Below are 20,475 nucleotides of genomic sequence, written 5' to 3'. Positions count from 1 at the left end.
TCGAGCCGTCAGTGCTGTGGAACGAGCAGTCGGATCCTCGACGCTGCCGGTGGGCTGCTCTGTGCGCTGCAGCGCGTGGGCAGCGGTTTGCAGAAAGAGGGGTAGGAATGGACGCACGCGGGCAGACTGCGGCGTGTAAGAGTGGCACCAGAGCGAACGGCGCCGATATGGGCGTCGCCAGCAGTGAGCGGTGACAGTAGGGCTAGCTAGCTCGTTGGAGCCCTAAGGGAGGTGGTGCAGGCTGAGGACGGGGCGCGGATGTCCAGTGGAAAGCACTGGCTCCTGACGCGGGCGGTGATGAGAGATCGGTGACGAGGGGGGAGACACACGGGGACGTGCGGCAGGGCTGTGAGGCCATTGCTGTGGTTGCTGCCGCTGCGACGCATGATGAGCGTACATTCCGGCGGCGCCGTCCGTCTCGTCTGCCACAAATGCATGGCCTGCCGTTTCAAGGTAGCCAGCATCGACATTGCGCTGGTCCTCCCGCACGCCAGTTCCTGCTCCCCCGCCTTCACGGCTCCTGTCAGCGTCCAATCCCGTCTCTTCGCCTTGTCTATTTTTTTTTTCTTGGCGGGACAACGGTGCTGTGCCAAAGGTACTTGCCGCGCACCTGGGCTGATCTGGTCTAAATCATTTCCCGATGGAAATCCCTAGGTACCTAGGTGACTGGCCGCGCTAGGGGATGCGCGCTGCTGCGTGGAAACAGTAAACTACTGGATTGGCGGCTCCGTCGCAGACACCCGAATGCCGTCCGAGTGCCGGGAGCAGCGCAGCGCTGTTGACGGTAGTCCGTGGTGTCTGCGCGGTGGTGTTGGCGGAAGCGCAGTCCACGCGCTCCGGTTTTGCACAAGCAATCGGCCCTAGTGCTGAGAGGCTAAGCGGATCTCCCCAGGCATGAGCATCGGGCCAAAATTTCAAATGCACCTGTCCCCACGCCGGTCAGGTGCAAGATTGCCCAATTTTAGACGTGACAGAGGCAAGAGCCATGAGGTGTGGGTTCGCCATCCCCTCATCACTTCGCGCTAGATGCTGGTGGTGTGGGCTTGTTCTAATTTTGCTGCTGCCAGCGGCGCGGGACATGAGTAAGGACGTCGCGACGACAAGTAGGGGGGCATCCGTCATGTTCCATCATGCCGTCTAGTGGGCCTTCTCGGCCGTTGCGAAGGCGAAAGTGAAGGCTCGAGAAAAAAAACCCAGCCCATGCACGTGGTCTTGCAGGGGTGCAGGCTGTAACGTAGCCTGGCCGCACGGCAGAGGAGGAGGTGGGGATCAGCATGGAGGAGCAGCAGCGAGAAGCACCGAATTTAGCAGCGAGTCGGGCTGAGGACGGCGCGCTGCAACGGCCACCGCCTGGACGCCAGCAGCGCCGGAGGACGGAGGACGGAGGACGGAGATTCTTCCGGGGCGGCCCATCGTTGACCGGAGGACCGAGGAAGGGGGAAGGCTCGCGTCAACGACGTGTGTGCCTGAAGCCACCATGGCGCCGTCGTCGACGGGGTGGCATGGGGGACGCACTCCGCGATCTTCTTCGTTTCACCCACAGTCCAGTGCCGAATGCGTCCCGCTGCAGCGGCCACGGGATCCACCATCACCGCCGGCGAGCCCGTGGCCACGGATGCCTCTGCCTGAACTGGCATTCCCCCTTTCGGCCGGCTCGAGTGCTGCGGAAATCAGGACGAGGGGTGGCACTGCCACGCGAATGGGGCCCGGATGCCGCCCGTCACGCCCCTCCCCTTGGTCAGTGGGCGGGCGGCGCAAGATCGGGGACACGGTAGTGCAGAGCCTATGACGGCCGATACGACAGGGCTGGATGGTAGGGCAAAGGGGCGTGGTCCCGTGGAGCGTGTGCTGATGAGAACGCGAGGGTGATGTGCGCATATCACCCCCAAGGGAGAGACGAGGGGAGGCCTCTGGTCGGCCATCTGCAGGCGTGGGCGGCGCGTGCTGGAGCGTCCGGTGGGAGCAGCCGGTGGGATACGGTAGGGCAAGCGCGGGATGCGCGATGCGGGCGTGCGACGGTGGACCGGACGGTAGGGCGACGGCGGGCATGCAAAGACGACTGCTGGTCGGCATCGGGCGGTGTCTGGGCGAGCGGGTTCGACTCGGTCGGCCATTTGACTCGCGGAGGTCTCAGCTTGCGGAGCTTGGGGAGTGTCCAGAAAAGCCGGCAGGGCTGAAGGATCGGCGCGACTGTGCCCGCGCACACACGGAGAAATCCTCGCTTCGGGGGGTGGTAGGGCGGAGAGCAAAATGCTTGTGCGCGGGAGGGAGCGAGGGTCACAGAAAGACAGCCGCCCAATTTCGGCGCCGCTGATTGATCAATGTCTGGAGACGAGCTCGACGCGAGCCCAACCGCGCCGCGGTGATCACTTGCGCCATGGGACGCCTGCGGGCTGGGCGCCTGCGCATGCCGGGGCGATGTTCCACGCCCAAAGCATGCCATCCAGTGCCATCCAGTGCCATCCGGTGCACTCTCGCGGTGGCGGTGCTGCGCGCTCGGAGCCGCACGCGGGTGGGGGGGTTGCTGTGTCGTGGGCGTTGGCGTTGGCGTTGGCGTTGGCGGGTTGCTCCCAGCAAGCGGATGGGAGAGAATCGCTCGGACCGAAACGCTGCTGCAGGGTGCCGAGGCAGTCCCCCGGGTGCAGCAGCGGCGCCGCGGGGCAGAGGGCTGAAAGGCGGTGATGGGGGTGGATCGCTTGCCCGTTTGGGGTCTGGGGGCATCGTGAAGTGCCCGCTCTGGTGTTGAGGCTGTGGCGGGGCGTGCGGTCCGTGGGCGCATCACGGTTTTCTTCCCTATCATTTCACGACGTTTCGTTACAGGCGATGCACTACGCCCGTACCGGGTAGCAGGGAGACGGCGACAAGGGCAGGGTTGCGCCGGGGGGCCACCGCCTCCGCCCGGAGCAGCCCGCTCTTGCGCGAGATGAGGCCCGCGCGCCGGCCGGATGCCTGCTGAACCGGGCAACGCGCCTCCGACGACGCCCAGTGGCCCGCCGCCAAGCGCCCAAGGCGCACTCGCCCTCCATCTGCCGCTCCTCCCCAACGACTATTTTTTTTCTGCCCGGGATGATTGTCCATCAGTGGCCCCTGCGGCTCGGTCCCAGCGCGACGGCCTGTGTGTGGCGGAGCATTAAGGCCAGGCTAATCAGCGGCGAAGCGCAGCCCGCGTTGCATGAGAAAACAACATGCCTTGCTGGGCGGCGCGCGGCGCGAGGTCGCAGTCCGATCGACGCCCGGCGCGAGCATGTTTGCCGGGTGCTACGGGTACAACGGCATGGTGCGACTTTCGCGCGTGCTGCTATCCCACGCGGCTCCGGTGCCTCGAGGTCGCCGGAGCGCTCTCCAAACGTAGCGGCGGCAGCTGGCGGCAGTGCTCGTCTGCCACCCGCAGCGCCGCCGACTTCATACCGCTGCGCCCCCGTCTTGATGCTCTGCTCGCTAATTTGGGCGCTGAGCCGCGTTTTGGGAACCCTGTCGAACGGTCGTCCCAGGCTGCCCGTTCCGGAAGGACCTGGCCATGGCAGCGAGCTGCACCACGCTTGACGTAGTAGCTGCTTTCCCTCGACCGCGTGCAACACTGCCGCCTGCCATCAGCCCATCTTTGCACGTAGCTGAAACGACGACACGGCTGGTCCCAGACTGTGCCTGTCGAGTGCTGCGGCGGCGGCCTCGCCCGGGGCCAGGGTGGCCAAGCCGCACCTTCTTTTCACAGAGAGGCGTTGTGTGACTGGCAGCCCGCGCTAGTGAGGCGGCGCTACTGGGCGACCCCTACCCTAGAGTGGGAGAGGTCGCGCGCCGGTGACCAAATGTGCTCATCAGTGGCTTCTTCTTGTTGCTCCTGCTCCTGCTGCTCCGCTCCACTCGCTCTCGCTTTCTCCCATGTCTCCGCGGCGGCTGCTGCTCCTCCTCGTTGTAGATTGATCCGACCCGCGCCACCCACGTCCGACGGGTTGATCGACTGGCGCGCCGGCAGATCTTGTCTGCCTCAGGCTACTCTTCCGAAGAGACACGAAGAACCATGGCGACGGCTGCCGTGTCACGTCGCGTGCGCTGTAAGGGCGGACAGCCGTGGCGGCCTTCGTGGTAGCTGCCCGTCATCGCACCGCAGATGGTAAGACGAAGATGCTGATGCGCATGCCGGGGCTGGCGGCGTGTGAGTGGGCAGCGCGATACTGCGACCACATGGCGAGCCCGTTGTGCTTGGGTTCCTTGCGCTGCGGGCTGAGCTTAAGTCGTCTGCATGTGTTGTCTTGCGCGCGCGCGTCCTGCCTGCGTTCCCAGAGCTGCTGCCTGCCTACGTGCGTCGCCCGGCTGCTGCGCAATGGACCCCGTAGAACCGCCTGCCACTGGCGCTGCCCGCCGAACTTTCCAGAGCATCTTAGCCCAAAGTCTATTTGCTCCTATGGCGTTGCCAGCACTGTTCGCAACCACCGTTACTTTACGCTTGGGGTCTCACCACGCTCCCCTCTGATTGGTGACGCGTGGCCTCTCGGACGCTCTTTGCTAGCCCGACCTGTCCGTAGGCGCCCTAGCTGTATCAATGGAAAAGCACTTGTGGGGTCTGCTTGAGGTCATGTTTGAGAATTCGATATCTTTGAAAATGGCGAAGCTCGTAGCTTCAGCCCGTTGCTAACCTATCTCGACAAGGTACTTGGTCCTCCGTCCCTGATCCCGCTCTCGTGGGAACCGGACATCCGGTAGTGAGAAATCAGCCCCTCTTCTGAGCCCCCGATAGCGCCGCAGCTATGCAAGTCTGAAAACTGAAACTGAAACACTCGCAACGCGTGCCCAACCTGTCCCTCCAGGCCGCGCCTTCTGCGCGGCACAAACTTTAGAAACCAGATGCCATTATTTCCTGCGCCAAAATTTTCGCCAAATGCCCAGATATGCAAATATGTGTGCTTCGCTTCGCTCGCTAGAAATTGCAAAATAAATAGAGGTGGATGGCGTCCGTCGGCGTGGCGCCCGCCGTCTCGTAGGCCGGTTCGTCCCATCCGATGGTGTAGGCAGAAAGGTCGAGTCAGGAGCCCGTCCAGGTGCAAATGCGACTTATGGGATTGCAACCATGATCGTCATGTCGTAAGAGCGGTGCCAGGATCGTAGATACGCATTGGCTCGCCCGGCGATGGGCACAGGTGGCGTGCCATATTGAGAGCGGCTGACTGTGTTGTCGATGTTTGAGCTTGTGGTCGTTGAAATTTGGTTTGCGGCCCGCTGTGCGCTCTCACATCGTATCTCCTCGGCCTTTGCCTTTGAAGTTCGGGTCGTGGGTGTCGAACTTGATGGTGGGCTGAGAGTGGTGGTGTTGGTGATGGTAGTGATGTTGGTGAGACTGATCCCTGGAAGAAACGAATTCGATTCAGCCTCGTCCTTTGTCTCTACGTCCATACCGTCGGAGTGGCCACGAACCCGCCGGTATATCCAAGCCCCATACCACCACCGTAGTTAAACATATTGTCCTCGTGCGCGTAGCTGATGGGCGGGGCTGCTGGCGATCCGAGCGGCGACGAATAGGCGCTACTCGGCCTGTAATCTATCGCGGACCTAGGAACCTCCAAGTACGGCGAACGAGCTTCCATGATCCCGGGAGCTTGCACGTGAAGAGGGGAAGGAGCAAAGGCCGGGCTCAGGCTCTGGCCATAGCCGTACTCCTGAATCTGCGTCTCGAGGTCGAGGTTGAGGGTGTCCAGGCCATATGGATCTTGCTTGATCTGCAGATCGTCCGTCTGCTGACGGGACCACTCCCGACGCGTCCGATACGACGAGGCCGTGTCCCGGGGGAAATCCATCAAGTACGCGGCGGTCTGCACAGCCTGTGCGTAGCCCTGGGTTGCTTGCAAGGTATTCACGTAGCGAATAATCTCTTCCAAGGGCAACAGAGCATTGTCCGCACAGAAGGCGGCGCCAATGTCGGGGAAAATCGGTTCGATCGCGACTGCAGCGGCGTAGAAGAACGAGAGCACAAGCAGAACGTTGATGTCCCCACTCCTAGCCGACAACAGAGAGATTGGCACCCAGAAAAGCCATTTTCTTAAAGCATAAAGCTGTTGGAACTGATCCTCTGGCGTCTGCGGCGGATTCGATATTCTCAAGCGCTCGATGTAACCCTTCAGCTGCTCCAACCACTTGCACTCCTGGTCGTAGTTCGCCAGGTAAGGCTGTAACCGCTGGATGTGGCTGTGAACCAACTGCAGAGTCGAGAGGTGATCGCGGCGGGCATCTGGTGCGACGAAGGAACCAGCCGAGTTCATGAATGATTGGGAAACGGTCGCTCCTTGTTCCGCGATGTAGTCTGCAAATGCGGACTCGTGTCTCCAGGGCTGCATAGCATTGACAATCTATGAGACCAGTGTTAGCGGACCAGATGCGCTCGGAATGAATCACACTGCGTTCGAGTCGCAGAACAGGAAGCCTTACCGTCTTGATGCCCGTCATGAGCGATGCCCATCCACGCCTGAAATAAACCGTCAGCACTAGAGCTTTTGCTGGGCCAGCCGTGCACGAGGGTGGGAAAGAAAACTCACCAATCCGTGGCCTGCCATGACAGGAGGAGCGAGGAAGCCAACACAGCATCTGAGTTGGCCCTGGAAAAGTTGCCAATGGCCTCGTGAAGGCCCTTGAGGGCAATGCCACCGTGGGCGATGGCCAGATTTCGCGTCTCGGTAGACTGGGAGATCCAAGCCAGGTGCGAGGCGGAGAAGGCCAAGATGGAGTGCATGACGAAAGGATAAGAGGAGGCGATGCTCAAAAACCTGGCAGACCGGTCAGCTAGTGCACTGGCGAATACGAGGACCCCTCCAAGCAGTGGAGGAGCGAGGCCCACTACTCACTTTGGCATGTTCTCGGCCCAGACAGTGAGCTTGGAGGTCCTGCCACGGAACATCTCGTTGGAGATGGATGACAGGTGGTGGATCAGACGGAGATCGGTCTTGGAGTAGCCGCGCCATTGCGGCTGCGGGTAGACGTTGAGCTCGGGGAAGGGGAATTCGCCGGTCGACTGCCAGATGTTGATTGTCGCCTCGATCTCAGGGGTCCACAGAAGGTTGGGCTGCTGGGGTCCCTTGGGGCTGTCTGGGGCGGCCGAGGCCGGGTTGTCGTTGTAGTCGCAACGGACCTGGTGCTTGGTGCAATTGCGGCTGGAGGAGCGTCAGCAGGAGTGCTCGCAGCACCGGGGCGGCGGGGAGGGGCGGGCATACCATTGCGGGTAGGTCTCGTCGCAGCGGATGTGACGCTTCTTGCACGTCTTGCAGCCTTTCCGCGACTTGGTGTGGCTGCGGCGCGAGGGTCCACCACCGGGGCCAGCCATTGCGATTCGAGCTTCGAGCGGACGGTCGAGGGGAGCGTGAGGGTTTTCCGGGCCTCGGGACAGCGGCACGAGGCGGGGTTGCGGGCCTTCAAATCCCCGCGCGGGTGCAGGCGGGCGTGAAGCTGGGCAGCGGCGACGCCGTGATGGTGCTGCTGCTGGTGCGCTGACCGCGGAGTCGAGGGCTTACTCAGGCGGGTTGCAGGACAGGTGAGCGAAGGTGAGGTGTAGCGACGGTGCGGTCTGCGAACGAGGTAAGGCTGATATGCACCGTTGGCGTGCTAACGAATGTGACGGCGGAAAGCCAAAGCGAGCGTCTGAGTTGGTTCCCTGCAGCGAGTCCGCTGGGCACAGCTGAGAACCAGGCTACTCTTATGGCTTGTGCGAGGTTCCGCTGGCGGCCCATGATGGCAGCTCAGTGATCAGACTGAGTGAGAGGTGCCGAGCGCAGGGACGGGCATGCATGTCCACAAATAGAACCGGCTACTGCTGAAATTGCCTAGTCAGCAAGTGCTCAAGCTCCCGTTAGTTAACCTTCTCCACGAGTTGCTGGCCAGGGAACGTGATCAGATGCGGTCGTGTCATGTATGATGGCATAGCCCCCCGCTGTAACACTTGGGTGTTAAGCTCACCACACGGATCCAGGCACACGGTCCGTTTCGGGCGGACGTCGAATGGCGAGCAGGGCGCCGGCCCAAACGGGCGAGCGCGGTGTTGGCCGCCGGCGCTTGGCTGCCCGCCGGCGCGCTGCCCTCGGCCCTCGATGCCCCCGGCGCTGGATGGCTTGCATGAAGCAGACCGCCACATTCGCCGGCGCCCGAGCGCTGCGGTGCTGAGCACGATCGGGAGCAGCGAATGAGACAGGCTGCGAGGGACTGCCGCAACCGGCAAGGCGGAGGATCGAGCGCAGCTGCCACAGGGTCCGCTGGAGGTCCGCTAGATCGCGTGCGGCAGCTGCAGCGCCGGCTATATTTAGGACAGCGATGCCCGCCGGCCGCGAGCTGAGAGCGCCTCCACGCGCCGCTGCTGCCTCTGCGGCGTGCGCCCTGCCCTCGCGGCGCTGCTGGATGAGCTGGCGCGCGACGGGCGGGCCTGCGCGCACCTGGCCGCACCTGGCCGCCCTCGCGCGCGCTGGGCGCACCCGATTCGTGCATATTGGCTGCTGGCCCCTGCGCGCGTACTGCAATAACTTTCACGTCGCGTCAGTAACAAAACGACCGCGCCCAGCGCCAGGCGGAGCGAAGGCAGATCGCCGGCCCCACCGCGCGCGATGCGAGAGTCCGGCGGTGGAGCGGCGGCAGCGGGCGGCGGCGTGAAACTGCCTGGGCGGCGCTGGGCGAAGCGAAGCGGCCGGGGGCGCGCTGATGATGAGTCGCCGGCACAGCAAGAGCCCCGAGTGCAGCGCGCTGCGACGCGGGCACAGAGGGAGCCCCGAGTGCAGGCCAGGCTGCTGGCCCTCGCGGCGCGCCTCGGCAGGCCGGTCGGCGTCCGTCCGTAAGGCTGAGATGACGCCTACCTATCCTAGGGGTGCCGAACAGCGGCGGGTCATCAGCGGCGAGCCCTGGAGCCCTGGAGCCCTGCTGCCCTGCTGCCGCCCTGCCGCCCGCCCCGGGGAGCGCAGCAGCGCAACGTCGTATCCCCCCTCCGAGCCCAGCAGGTAGTATTGACGGCGCGTGCATGCGCGCCCGCGGCGGCGACGGCCTTTAACAATCGATCGCCACGCGCAAGAATCTGATAACGCGCTAATAATAGCGTCCAGCCTGCCCTGCTGACCCGCCAAGCCCGCTGCAGCACGCCCCAATATCGCCAGGCCAAGGGGCTGCCCAGTGGCCGCACCCGTGACCGCACCGCGCCTGCTGCGCCGGGCGTCGGTTGAATCGTTGCGCCTGGGCGCCTTGGCGGTCGTTCGATGAAACCGCTGCAGACTCAGTCGCCCGCCCAGCAGCCATCTCCCCGAGTCATCCTCGAGCCGGCTGGCAGTCGTGTGCCAGTGTGCCAGTGTGCCTGTGCCAGCGTGCCAGTGTGCCAGTGTGCCGTTTGGCACGCCGCTGCAACGGCTGCGCATTATTTTTAGCGCCGCGCCGCGCAAATGATCTGGCCTGCATGGGCTTCCATTGCTTCCATGGGATTTTGGGCAAGCCACCTGCCCGGGCTCTGGGAACCGCCTGGGGTCGGGGGTAGACGGAATGCCCGGCCGCACCCTCATCAGAGCCTGCGCCTGCTAAGCGACCGGCCACCGCTGCTCGCATCCCGCGCGTGCGGGTATCAAATAGACCCGCCCTGCTGAGCGAGCATGCCACGGCACCTTGCCCACCACCACACCGGTCGCCCAGGGGCCAGAGACCCGAGTGCGCATTGAAGAGCCGTCAGCCGCAGCGTCGCTCAGCCCGGCTGCCCATGCTGCTGCTGCTGCTGGAGCAGGGCGGGCGCCGTCGGCCGGTGCTCCTAGTGGTCGAACCACCTCATATACACCGGAGTGGCCGGACGCCGTTCAGAGACCATGATGAAACCTCTCCAGCTTTTCTTGGAACGCCCAAACGTCCTGTTCGTCTTCGCGCCGGTCTGAACCAATCCCGCTAAGCGATGGCAGCCCGGAGAAGAACAGCTACCTACTGCTACCTATTTGGAAAAACGCCTCGCAATGTTCCGTGGCAAGGAAACGACTTCATGGCCCATGGAAACGCTACGCGCTACGTGTCTGCCAGCTCCTGCGTGCCGGCCTTCCGCCCACGCCCTGATGGAGTATACGCAAAAAAGTCGCTCAAACAACAATGTCTATATATATCATCATCGCCGTCCGCCGCCGACGAATCAATGTGCAACTACTCAAGCCGCATCTGCACTGCCCCATCCTCCCTGTACCCAGCGCTTCCAAGACCTTCCTATTCGTTATTCCATCCTTGCCCATTCCTTATTTCAGCTCTACAGTGCCGCCGCCTCCTTGCCCGGCGGGAGTGCAGGGGCGCGGGAGAATGTCTGTCTTCACAAGTGATACGTCTGCCGTAGCGCCTGCTCCTTGTCCGGAGGCAGGTGGTGTAGGAATGCGTCGAAGTCCGGGATCATGTTTTTGTATTGCATGAGGGCCTGGCCAAAGATTAGTGTGATTCCATGATAGATCTGACGTAGATTTACCCTCGAGAACGGTTCTGCCGGCCCGTCCGGGTTGGGCGTGCAGAGAAACTCGCTCGGCGCCGACGCCATCTCCGCGAAGAAGTCGAGCAAGCACTGCTCCATGGCCTGCGGGTTTTGCAGGACAATGTTGATGAATCCATTCAGTGCGTGGCCCTTTTCATCCGTCCAATCGACATGTTTTATGGCGTTGATGAAGTATGGCGCAAATGTTCCCAAATGCGGGGCAAGCGCCTGAGCGTTGCCAATGCCCAGCCTGCCGAGAGCTATAGCCGCATTCTCATTCAATGACATCGGGACCTTGCCGTTGAAGAGAATCGTGGCAAGCTTCTGAAGAAGTCGCTCAACGTAAGGCGCCATGCCTTCCCTCTGGCGCATCGCAATCTCACCAACAGACCAGCAAGCGTTGTTGACAACAGAGAAACCGTTGTCCTCCACGCTAGCCACGGTGTGGTCCAGGTCAAGCTGTGCCGTCAAAATCTCCAGGATTGATGGAAGGAAAGGCTGAAGTTGAGGAAAGACGTAGATTGCACAGTCGCCAAGCAGAGCGTAGGCAGACTGACGCACGTCATTATTTACGTCTTTCATGCAATAAGCCAATAGCTCAAACATGTTGGGCTGGGAAGTCGCCACCAGCTCTGAGCTCTTCGCCTCTTCAAGTGACTGGATGATTGCGCTCAAAAGATCCAGGCTTGTGACCAGAAAGTCCTTGTCTGGCTCATCAAGACCAGGGTTGGCAGTAGCCTGGAAGTACTCCTCCAGGTTCTGGTGTACGATGTTGATACACCTCGTGAAAATCGGTTTGGCGAAAGGGGCGAAGAGGTCGCCGAGGGCAGTGGCCACGTAAGATAGGCATTCCAGCAACGGGAACATCTCCCTCGAGTTGTCTGAAACCTTGTTCCAACGCTCGATGAGGGTGGGCATGAGGAGGTTGACGAGGTCAGGAGCCTTTAGTGCAGGGCCGACATGCTCTGCCAAAGTCTGAACGCAGTCGTACAAGATGAACATGTTGCGGTCCTTGTACCTTGCGAAGCATTCAACGAATTGCTGAACTATTACCGCGCAGTACGGAGTCAGTTGGGCATTGGCCTTTTCCTCCAGGTTGGCGAAAGCAGAAGCGGCAGCTTCTTGAACCCGCTTGTTGGAGTCCAGCATCCTCTTCAAGATTCCATCCATCATCGGCTCAAAGAATTGTCTCTGGCCGGCTGGTTCAAGGTGCGCCGCCCAGGAGGAATACCGACCTAACGACCAGCAGGTGATTTGGCGTACAACAGGCTCTTTGTCCTGAAGTAAAGTAATGAGGTATTGAGTGAGCTCCGGAAGATGACGCTGGACTACGTCCATGCAGCCATCGGCAATGGCCCCGAGTGCCAAGACTGCAGCTTCGCGGTTTGGCCACTCGGCGTGAACAAGGTTCTCCTTGAGGTAAGGGAGTGTGACCTCGAACACGGGTTGGTGGAAAACTGAAGCGAGGACGTCCAGGGCGGCAGCCGAGCACTTCCTCAAGTTCCATTGATCTTCCGGGTCCAATCCATCCTCGTCATCGTCATCATCGTCGAAGTCCTCGAGTTCGCCATCGCTCAAGTCATCTTCGCCAAAAGATTTTGGAACCACGCTCTTGTCAGGATCCGGTGTATCTCCGTTCGCCGTGGTGAACCGGTTGGCCTTGGAGCTGGCAAAAGTAGGTTTGATGTCCTGCTCGCGATCCTCCTGTTCAGCATCATCCCTCTCGCCTTCAAGTCGAAGAATGTCGTCTTCGCTATAGACCATGCTCTCCAGGAGAACAGGCACAATCTTGGGAAGATAAGGGCCAAGTGAGTTTCGCAGATTGTCATCTTCACCCACGCACAGCCAGAACTCAGCTGCGTCTAGTGCGAGCTCCGGGTCATCCACGGAGCGCTGCTGAGTGACCATGTAGTCCACCAGACCTTCCATGTGCGGGACGATCTTCTCCGGACTGATCTCGGCGATGTGAACGAAAGCTCGGCAGACATGCTTCCGGACCTCACCACTGTTGTCACTGGCGAGGCGGAAGAGCGCCAAGAGAAGAGCGTCGAGGCTGGAGACCACGGCGGTTTGCTTGTCGGGGACGAAGACGTTGATGGCTGCCAAAGCATTGGCACGAACCTTGGGGCGTTGACTGTTGGTGAAGTCCAGTAGCTTGGGGAAGATGAAATCCAGCGGGCGTTGGCCCTGGTATTCCCGATCCAGGGCGCGCCTGTTGTCCTCGCATATCTTGAGTAACGCGCCCATGGCACCCTCTTGAGTCTCCGGTGAAACAGAGCCGCTCTGGTTGGAAACCAATGAGATGAGCTCCGCAAGAATCTGGGGCCACCCAAGGATGCCGCCCTGTCGCACAACTTCGGTGATCACGTTCCCTGCATAGTTCCGCATCTGTTCACTGGGGTCTTGGAGCGCGTTCAGAATGGTCGACCGGATGAAAGCCTTGCTGTCATCGGGGATCGACTTGTAGTGTGTCTTGATATCGTTTTTCAACATGATTGCCGCGGCACTTCTCGCCAGGCTGTAGTATTCGGGAGTAAGGTCGATGCCAGCGGGGGGCTGGGAGTTGGTGAAGAGGCAGACGAGATAGTTCTCGATGTCGGGGGCGCGCTTTGCTTGCGCGAGCATCTAGGGCCGCGATGAAGGGTCAGCGGAGGACAATGCGACACGGGGTAGTAGCAGGGCAGACTCGGAAAGGAGTTGAGGCTACGTACAAGCTCCGCATTCTTTTGCGCATTTTGGTCATGGCCGCTGAGTGAGTCCTTGAGACACTGAGCGAGCTGCCGCAGCGGCTCCTGCTGGGGTTCCCAAGACATTGTTCAGGTGTGTCGTGTCCGCGATTCCGAATCTCGCACGGTTGCTGAACACCGGAGGGGTAGCGATGAATGATCCGCGGGGTAGGTCCGAGAGTCGAGATATAAAGGTTCACGCACCAGCGATAGCAGCTAAAAGGGCCAGCTTCGGCAGCACACGCACCTGTCAGCTCGCGGTCAAAAGTAGAAGAAAAAATCTAAAACGCGTCCGAAGATGCGGGCGGGAGCAGTGCGACGCAGAGGGAACCCACCTTCAGTGTCCTACTGTGCGACGACCATCTTTCCAGAAAACACAATTTAGACCTTGGCTTTTCAAATCGTTCTCGGCGTTCCGTTTGACCGGCCGTGAAGCTCACAGCTGGCCTGGGCGGGAGTGTGCAGAGCGGGCAAGCGTCGTTGAAGCACGAGCGGATGGCGCTGTGGCGGTTGTGTAACTGTGGGCGGGCGGGTGACGATGACAGAGGCGAGCGAAGAACGAGCCGTGGGGCCCGGCGGCGAAGTGGAGCAGCGTGTTTCTCAGGACGCGGTGTTGGCGGTGCGATGGTGCGGGCTCGACAAAGAGCGTCGTCCAGCCAAGGCGGGCAAAGCAAGGGCGAGGTGGCCGCGCTACCAGAAATTTTGGCGCCTGGGAAGCTCGACGCGAGCACGCACGTTGCTTGCTGGCAGCCCACGCACGCGTTTGCCTGCACGAGCGACGTCTTCATATAACCTGCGCGAATACCGCTGCCGCCGCTGCTGTTGCCTCTCCCTCCGCCCGCGCTGTGCGGTGAGCGCGCGCAGAGCAGCCCCGGCAACCCACCATCGCCAGCGACCGCGCTGGTGCGATCCAGCGCCCGCCCCAGCGCCGACATCGAAATAAGCCTGCGGTCGAGACACAGGCACGGCGCGTGCGCTGCCGGCATTGGCGATGCTTGTAATCGCGTGCCGTTGGCTGGAGGCGTGCACACGCTCTGCTACGGCTGCTGTCTCTTTGTGCTGGCCGGCCTAGCATCACTTCGCCTTCCAGCATGCTCTGCAGCAGATCGCGCCGGCCCCTGACTATACCGCCCTTGGCCCATTGTCACAGCCGCTTAACCTCTTGCATCAGACGCAGTTATCCGGTCGAAAAAAAGAAGTTCGTCAGGATGAAACGTGCGTCACTGGGCGGATGGATGCCTCGTCCCCACCGAGCGGGATTGATGTGCTGTCCCAGGAAGAAGGCCAAGTGTTGCTGGATGTGAACTTGACTTCACTCCATCTAAGGGCCCGCCGACCATCATCTTGCTGTGCCGTGCGCGACGTTACGTGCTGCCCTCACTTGGCATGTCTGTTACTGTCATACCACGACGCCGATGCAAACACCCGCCGGCTAGCCCAGGCCACGCGAGCGGCTCCTTATAGAGCGTCAAACGGTCGTCCCTTTCTGCCGTTCCGGATGCAGGGACAGCCGTAGGGATCCTGAGACGCCCTGATGCTACGGGCGTGTTCCTGGACATCAGAGAAGCATGAACCCGTCATCCGTTCTTTTCGCACGAACCATTCCGCCCACTTCCGGAAATAGCGTCATGTCACTAAAGCATAGAACACCGCCCAGTGGCTGTGTTGTTTGCCTCTGCAGATGTCAAAAACAACGGCGACATTGTATGGATGCCCCGTCTTGTGTTCCTCGGACACAAATACGCAACAAGCGGCTGAAATGTCAGGCTTCAGCCGGGCCGTCTGGGGCACCACGGTGTTTCCTAATTAGGAAAATTTGTAGGTCGCGGCTGGATGTCGGAATGTCCAGCCCAAGGCGGCGCGCATTGCGTGTAGAGATTTGCACAGGGGTCGCAGCGAATACGACCGGCAATGCTGTGTTGTGCTGCGATGGCGGCGGTGTTTTGCGACGCAGCGCGGACTCCTTAGTCGCGGAATCGTGGATCCCGCCCGACCTTGGCCGTTTGGCTTGAGAGGAGAGCCGCCGAGCAGCAGCGGGATCAGCGGCGGTGAGTTTGAAGCGGCGAGGTTGTGTTGCGCTGCAAGATTGACGAGTGGACTGTATCTAATGTCGGCAGAGGCCCTGACATGGCGATGCATATTTAGCTACATTTGGACAGGACATGGGTGCGCGGCGTGCAGGGCCGGCCATTCGTGCGAGTCAGGTTGGCTGGGGAATGAGACGGCGGCACTGGCGCTGACCCTGATACACTGTCTCACGTCCGGGCGCGCGACAGCTCCAGCATGGTCGACCGGCCAGCGCGGGTTGAGGTGAGGGCCGACCACAGGAGAAGCGCGTATGTGGGGGGTTTGGCGCGACCGGCGGCTCCGGATTCCGCGCGCGCGGCTGAGCGGCGGTCAAGTGTTGGTGTTGGCAGTGCACCGAGTGGAGGTGGCAAGGCGTCTCGAACACTCGCTTCGTCGTCGCATGCAAACGGAAGGGCGGGCCAGCGACAGCTCATGCGACGCTTCCTCTGCACCAACAACACCCTCTCTGCCGCCTCGTCACCACCGATCTCCGAGCGAACGCCTACTATCTTTTGGAACCCTCACCCATCCACGATCTCGACCACGCCGCCCGCTGTCGATCTCGTGCCACTCGCTTGCCCTCTTGCGCGCCGAGTCTGCCCCCGACGTCACCTCTCTTCACTCCAGCACCCTGGTCCCCAGCAGCGGGGCGGACGTGCGGCACGACCGGAGCCAGCCCAACACCACCACCCGCGACTGCTCTCACCACCAGTGCCTCCATCATCGCAGCTGCCGCCGTACCCGCGACCGGACCGAGCATCGCCACGATGCGGCTGCCCGACGCCGAGTTCCTTGCCGCGGTGCCCACCACCTTATCCACCCACGCCATCCACTCACGCCCGACTGCTGCCTCTTCGCTGCCGTTCCTCGCATCGCACCCCGAGGGGATGCAGGCGCCTCCCGGCGGAGCGACGGACACGCTGAGCATCGACAGGATGAGTTCGACGGGGAAGGGGATCTTGGTGGGCATGATATCCGCCTTCGGCTCGGCCGCTTTTGTCGCCGTTGTTTTCGCAATCATCTATTTCTTCCGATACACACAGCAAGGCAGGATTTTCCTGGATCGCATAGGCAGGCCCGGAGAGTACGACGATGAACAAGCGTTCCTCAAGGAGGAAGCGGAGGCGCTCGAGGAAATGGACGATCTGCAGCGCACCGAATACATGCGAGCCAAGGGTAAGACCGCTCTGCGCGCGCCCGCTCTCAAGATGCGGTCCTGCTGTCGCTGAGTTTGCTGACTGGGTCACAGCGTTCATCCAGGCAAACCCGCCCGAGTCGGTGCAGACGGACATCTCGCTATCCCAGTTCTTGGCGATCCAGGAGAAGGGTGTTTCAGCCTGGGAATTTGAGCCGGAACTGGAAATTGCAAACTGCTTCGTCGAGGGCCGCACCGAAGTTGAATTCTTCGACTCAGAATGCAGCGTGCAGAGCAATCTCCCGATTCCGAAGCAGAACGAGGTGTACTACTGGGAGGCAAAGGTCTACGACAAGCCCGAGAATACTACCATCAGCATTGGCCTCACTACCAAGCCGTATCCTCTCTTCCGTCTTCCAGGTAAGTCCGATGCGTTAGACTGCAATGCACGGCTTTAACTCCGGGCTAGGCTTTCACAAGACTTCCATCGCATACACCTCCCCCGGCTCCCGGCGGTTTAACCAACCCTTCACTCCTACTCCCTATGGCCCTTCTTACGTTCAGGGTGACGTTATAGGGGTCGGATACAGGCCTCGGACTGGAACGATCTTCTTCACTCGCAACGGCAAAAAGCTCGAGGATGTGGCACACGGTCTCAAGGCGCAGAACTTCTTCCCCACGATCGGAGCCAATGGCCCGTGCCAGGTGCACGTGAATTTTGGTCAGATGGGATTTGTCTTCATCGAGGCAAACGTGAAGAAATGGGGTCTCGCGCCCATGAACGGCTCGTTGGCGCCACCGCCGCCATACGGCAGTGAGCAAGGCAGCATTCTTTTGGAGGGTGGAAGAGAAGGCATCAGAGAGGGCATGGGTTACCTTGCAGCCGGTTACGCCCATGCGCGGAGAAGCAGTCAGCAGATGCGACTGGGAAGAAACCAGCCCACGAGTCCCGGACCGCAACGTTCTCCCACGGATATTTCTTTGGCCCAGCTGAGCCTGGTCGACTCCAACGAAGGCGATGTAGGTGAGGGCACCAGCACCATTGCTGGAGAATCATTCACGCCGTACGGCCAGGTGCCGCAAAGCCTGGCAATTCCCGTTGCCGAGCTCCCACCGGAGTACGAGTCTCCCCAAGGAAGCCCCAGCACCCAAGCTAGCTTCGACGGCGGGGTGCCTTTGTTGGGAGACAGGACTGGGGATCCCCCAATCCCCACATACGATGCTGCAATGGCGGATTCCCGAGCGGAAAGTAGGGGGAGGAGTGATACCCGTGGCTCGCGCTCATGACTATGACGACGACGACAACAACAACAACAACAACACTTGTACATTGATTGCACTGCGCTCGTTTGCTTTTGAGGCAGCCATGGAGACCTGGCGTTCCCGTGTTTCAGATATCTGATTTCTTTGCATTGCTGCGGTTGTGGGTTGGAGGTCTGTCTGATACAGGAGTATGCCTACTTTGGTTTTGGCAAAAGGAATAGCGTTTCAAAGGTGTCTAAAGGCGTGAGATACCACAGGAGGGAAAGTGTGGCAGTTTGGACGGAGAATCAAGCTGGCAACAAACGTTCTCATGACCGCTGGATAGATACCGTCGTCGGTGTATTTGGATCAAAGTTTTTACTCTCACGCTCGCACCCGTCTTCTTAGGAATTCTTTCCCCTCCTACTTCCGCTCGTTTCCTAGTCTCGATTCTTTCTCCCGTTCCCTCTCGTCACAGCACATACCTAAAATAAAGGTTTTCCTTGTCTGTCAAGTCCTTAAAAGCAAGCTTATCCCTTTCTTCTTCGTCGATTGGTTGTGCATCTCGCCATTTGTTTTCTCTGCGCAGAACGGCATACAGAACCGCAGCTGCTACTATGACTATACAGTAGCTTTCGTCACCCCATCGCGTCAGCACAGAAGGCGAAGCGAGCTCAGATCAAGATGCCAACCCACTGGAGTTCAGGGGGAGGGGTAGTGGATCAAAGAGAGGGAGAGGGAGAGGGAGAGAGAAAGGGTGGGGAAGGTGAAAGGTCACATCACAACTTACCAGATGATCAAGCCCAGCCACAACTCGGGGTAATGGCGATCCTTGGTCTGGCTCTTGACGAGCTGGGGGCCGACGATGTTGCCGACGCAGTAGGCGACGAAGACGGCGGCGGCGACGGTGCTCTTTTTGGTGGCGCCGGCGACGTTGGAGACGGCGATCGTAATGACGAGGCTGACGACGGCGCCGAAGGTGCCGATGATGGAGTAGCCGGCGACGGGGGCGGCGGCGCGGTGGGTCCAGGCGGAGCGCCAGACGAGGGCGCAGCCGGCCATGACGGGCAGGCAGTTGAGCACGAGCAGGGCGATGCGGGCGTCGGGCAGGCGGGCGGCCAGCCAGCCGGCCAGCAGGATGGCGGCGAGGCAGACGGCGCCGAGCGGGAACTGCAGCAGGATGGCCTCGAGCGGCGAGTAGCCGAAGGTGGTGACGATCAGGGGCCCGAAGCCGGACACGGCGCCGTTGACGGTGTAGGCGGCGGCCATGATGACGAAGACGAGCGGCGTCTTGACGTCGCGCAGCAGCGCCTCGACGACCTGCCCGCCCTTGACCGCGGTGCAGCGCGTGCCCGCGGCGCCGCGCCGCAGCCGCTCGACGGCCACGCGCCGCTCCTCGCCGCCGCGCAGGAACCACGCCGTGGCGGGCGAGTCCGGGACCAGCGCCCAGCACCACGCGCCGAAGAGGACGGTGGCGGCGCCGGCGGCGAGGTAGAGGTACTGCCAGCGCTCGAGCGGCGTGGCGGCGTCGTCGATGGTGCCGAAGGCGTAGTTGAGCGCGGCGCCGACGATGGTGAAGAGCCCCGTCGACGCGAACCACAGGCTCTGGCGCAGCGCCTGCTCGCGCTGCGCGTAAAAGGACGACACGATGCAGGTGAAGCCCGTCGGCACCACCGACTCGAGGAAGCCGAGCACGAAGCGCTGCGCGTAGAGGCCGCGGTACGTCGTCACGCCCGCCGTGCTCATGCACACGACGCCCCAGAGCATGACGATGGCGCCCAGCGTGCGGTTCTGCCGCGGCAGCCGCTGCAGCAGGAAGGTGAGGGGGTAGAGGCCCCCGAGCATGCCGAAGTAGAAGAGCGACGTCGCCCAGCTGAGCCGCGTCGAGTCGGTCGTGGCCGGCTGGCCGGGGCCCGCTGCTGGGCGGGTGACGGTCAGCTCGAGCGTCGTGGACATGCCCAGCAGGGCGGCGGACCCGAGGATGGCCTTGTCATAGTAGACGAGCCCGTAGCCTTTGTGGGAGCGTCAGCGGATGGGGGTTCTGCGCTGCTGAGCAGATCGTAGCGTGGTTGCAACGAGGAGCGTGCGGGGCAGCGAGTCAGTAGTAGTGACGGTGACGCCAGCTGTCAACGTAGATACACAGCGTTTATCTGGCTAGCAGAATCGGGCAATACGATCTACAGGGTTTCGTGTTGAAGAATAACAACGGGCGGGTGTGGAGCGTGAAAGCGAAAAGGCGGAGCACGCCTATGCCCTGATCGGGCACCACGCGGTACCACGGGGTTTTCTTCCTCAATCCATCCAAAAAAACGTACCTAGAATCATCGTCGGCATCAGGAACCAATCGATCTTGCGCAGCACCCGCGCCTCGACCTGCGGGTCGTATTCCTGCGCGCGCTCCCCGACCACCGTCAGCGCGACATCCTTGCCCTTGTCGAATGCTGCTGCTGCGCCGGAAGTCGCCGCGTGCGGACCGTGTGATCTCCCGCATGCGCTTCCGCCCGCCGACGGGGACGACGAGATATTGGACGCGCGCAGCGGGGTGCCGTGGCTGCGGTCCCGATCTTGGCCCTGCTGCTGCTGCCGCTGCTGCCGCTGTTCCCGCTGCTGACCGCCGCCGCCGCCGCCGCTGATGCGGCGGGCATTGTGTTCATTACGAGGAGCGGTAGCGACCGCGGAAGCGGGTGCTGCAGCCGCGGCCGGGGACTTCACGTCTGCTGCGGACCCCTCCATGGTGATGGAGGATTGTGATGAGAATTAAGAGAGAAACCGCAGGGCGGGCTCGAGAGGGAGGACAAGGGCGGGGCGCAGCGTGATTGAGTTGAACGGTCTCCAATCCAAAACGGTGGTGTCTGTGTCGCTAAATG

General features: G+C 61.5%; 4 protein-coding genes across 4 annotated transcripts; 1 reads left to right on the top strand and 3 right to left on the bottom strand.

Annotated features, from left to right (window-relative positions):
- Positions 1-5,378: 5,378 nt before the first annotated feature.
- Positions 5,379-7,306, bottom strand: BKCO1_22000143 (ubiquitin carboxyl-terminal hydrolase 2; the record flags this gene model as incomplete). The annotated part of the gene is made up of 5 exons (XM_020272809.1): positions 5,379-6,338; positions 6,418-6,454; positions 6,525-6,752; positions 6,831-7,136; positions 7,197-7,306. The coding sequence occupies 5 exons, from the start codon at positions 7,304-7,306 to the stop codon at positions 5,379-5,381; spliced, it is 1,641 nt and encodes a 546-aa protein (XP_020130823.1).
- A 2,979-nt stretch (positions 7,307-10,285) lies between these two features.
- On the bottom strand, positions 10,286-13,251 carry BKCO1_22000142 (arm repeat-containing protein; the record flags this gene model as incomplete). Its single annotated transcript, XM_020272808.1, has 3 exons — positions 10,286-10,387; positions 10,436-13,063; positions 13,150-13,251. The coding sequence occupies 3 exons, from the start codon at positions 13,249-13,251 to the stop codon at positions 10,286-10,288; spliced, it is 2,832 nt and encodes a 943-aa protein (XP_020130824.1).
- Positions 13,252-15,998: 2,747 nt separating this feature from the next.
- Positions 15,999-17,653, top strand: BKCO1_22000141 (protein ssh4; the record flags this gene model as incomplete). The annotated part of the gene is made up of 3 exons (XM_020272807.1): positions 15,999-16,407; positions 16,481-16,786; positions 16,836-17,653. 3 exons carry the CDS (start codon positions 15,999-16,001, stop codon positions 17,651-17,653), a joined length of 1,533 nt encoding a protein of 510 aa, XP_020130821.1.
- Positions 17,654-18,394: 741 nt separating this feature from the next.
- BKCO1_22000140 (allantoate transport protein) lies at positions 18,395-20,341 on the bottom strand (the record flags this gene model as incomplete). Its single annotated transcript, XM_020272806.1, has 2 exons — positions 18,395-19,620; positions 19,924-20,341. 2 exons carry the CDS (start codon positions 20,339-20,341, stop codon positions 18,395-18,397), a joined length of 1,644 nt encoding a protein of 547 aa, XP_020130822.1.
- Positions 20,342-20,475: the final 134 nt, after the last annotated feature.

The sequence above is a fragment of the Diplodia corticola genome (genome assembly GCF_001883845.1).
Source record: "Diplodia corticola strain CBS 112549 chromosome Unknown scaffold22, whole genome shotgun sequence".
Lineage (NCBI taxonomy): Eukaryota > Fungi > Ascomycota > Dothideomycetes > Botryosphaeriales > Botryosphaeriaceae > Diplodia > Diplodia corticola.
Note: the sequence above shows the minus strand (reverse complement) of the source record. Positions and strands in the feature narration are given on the sequence as shown.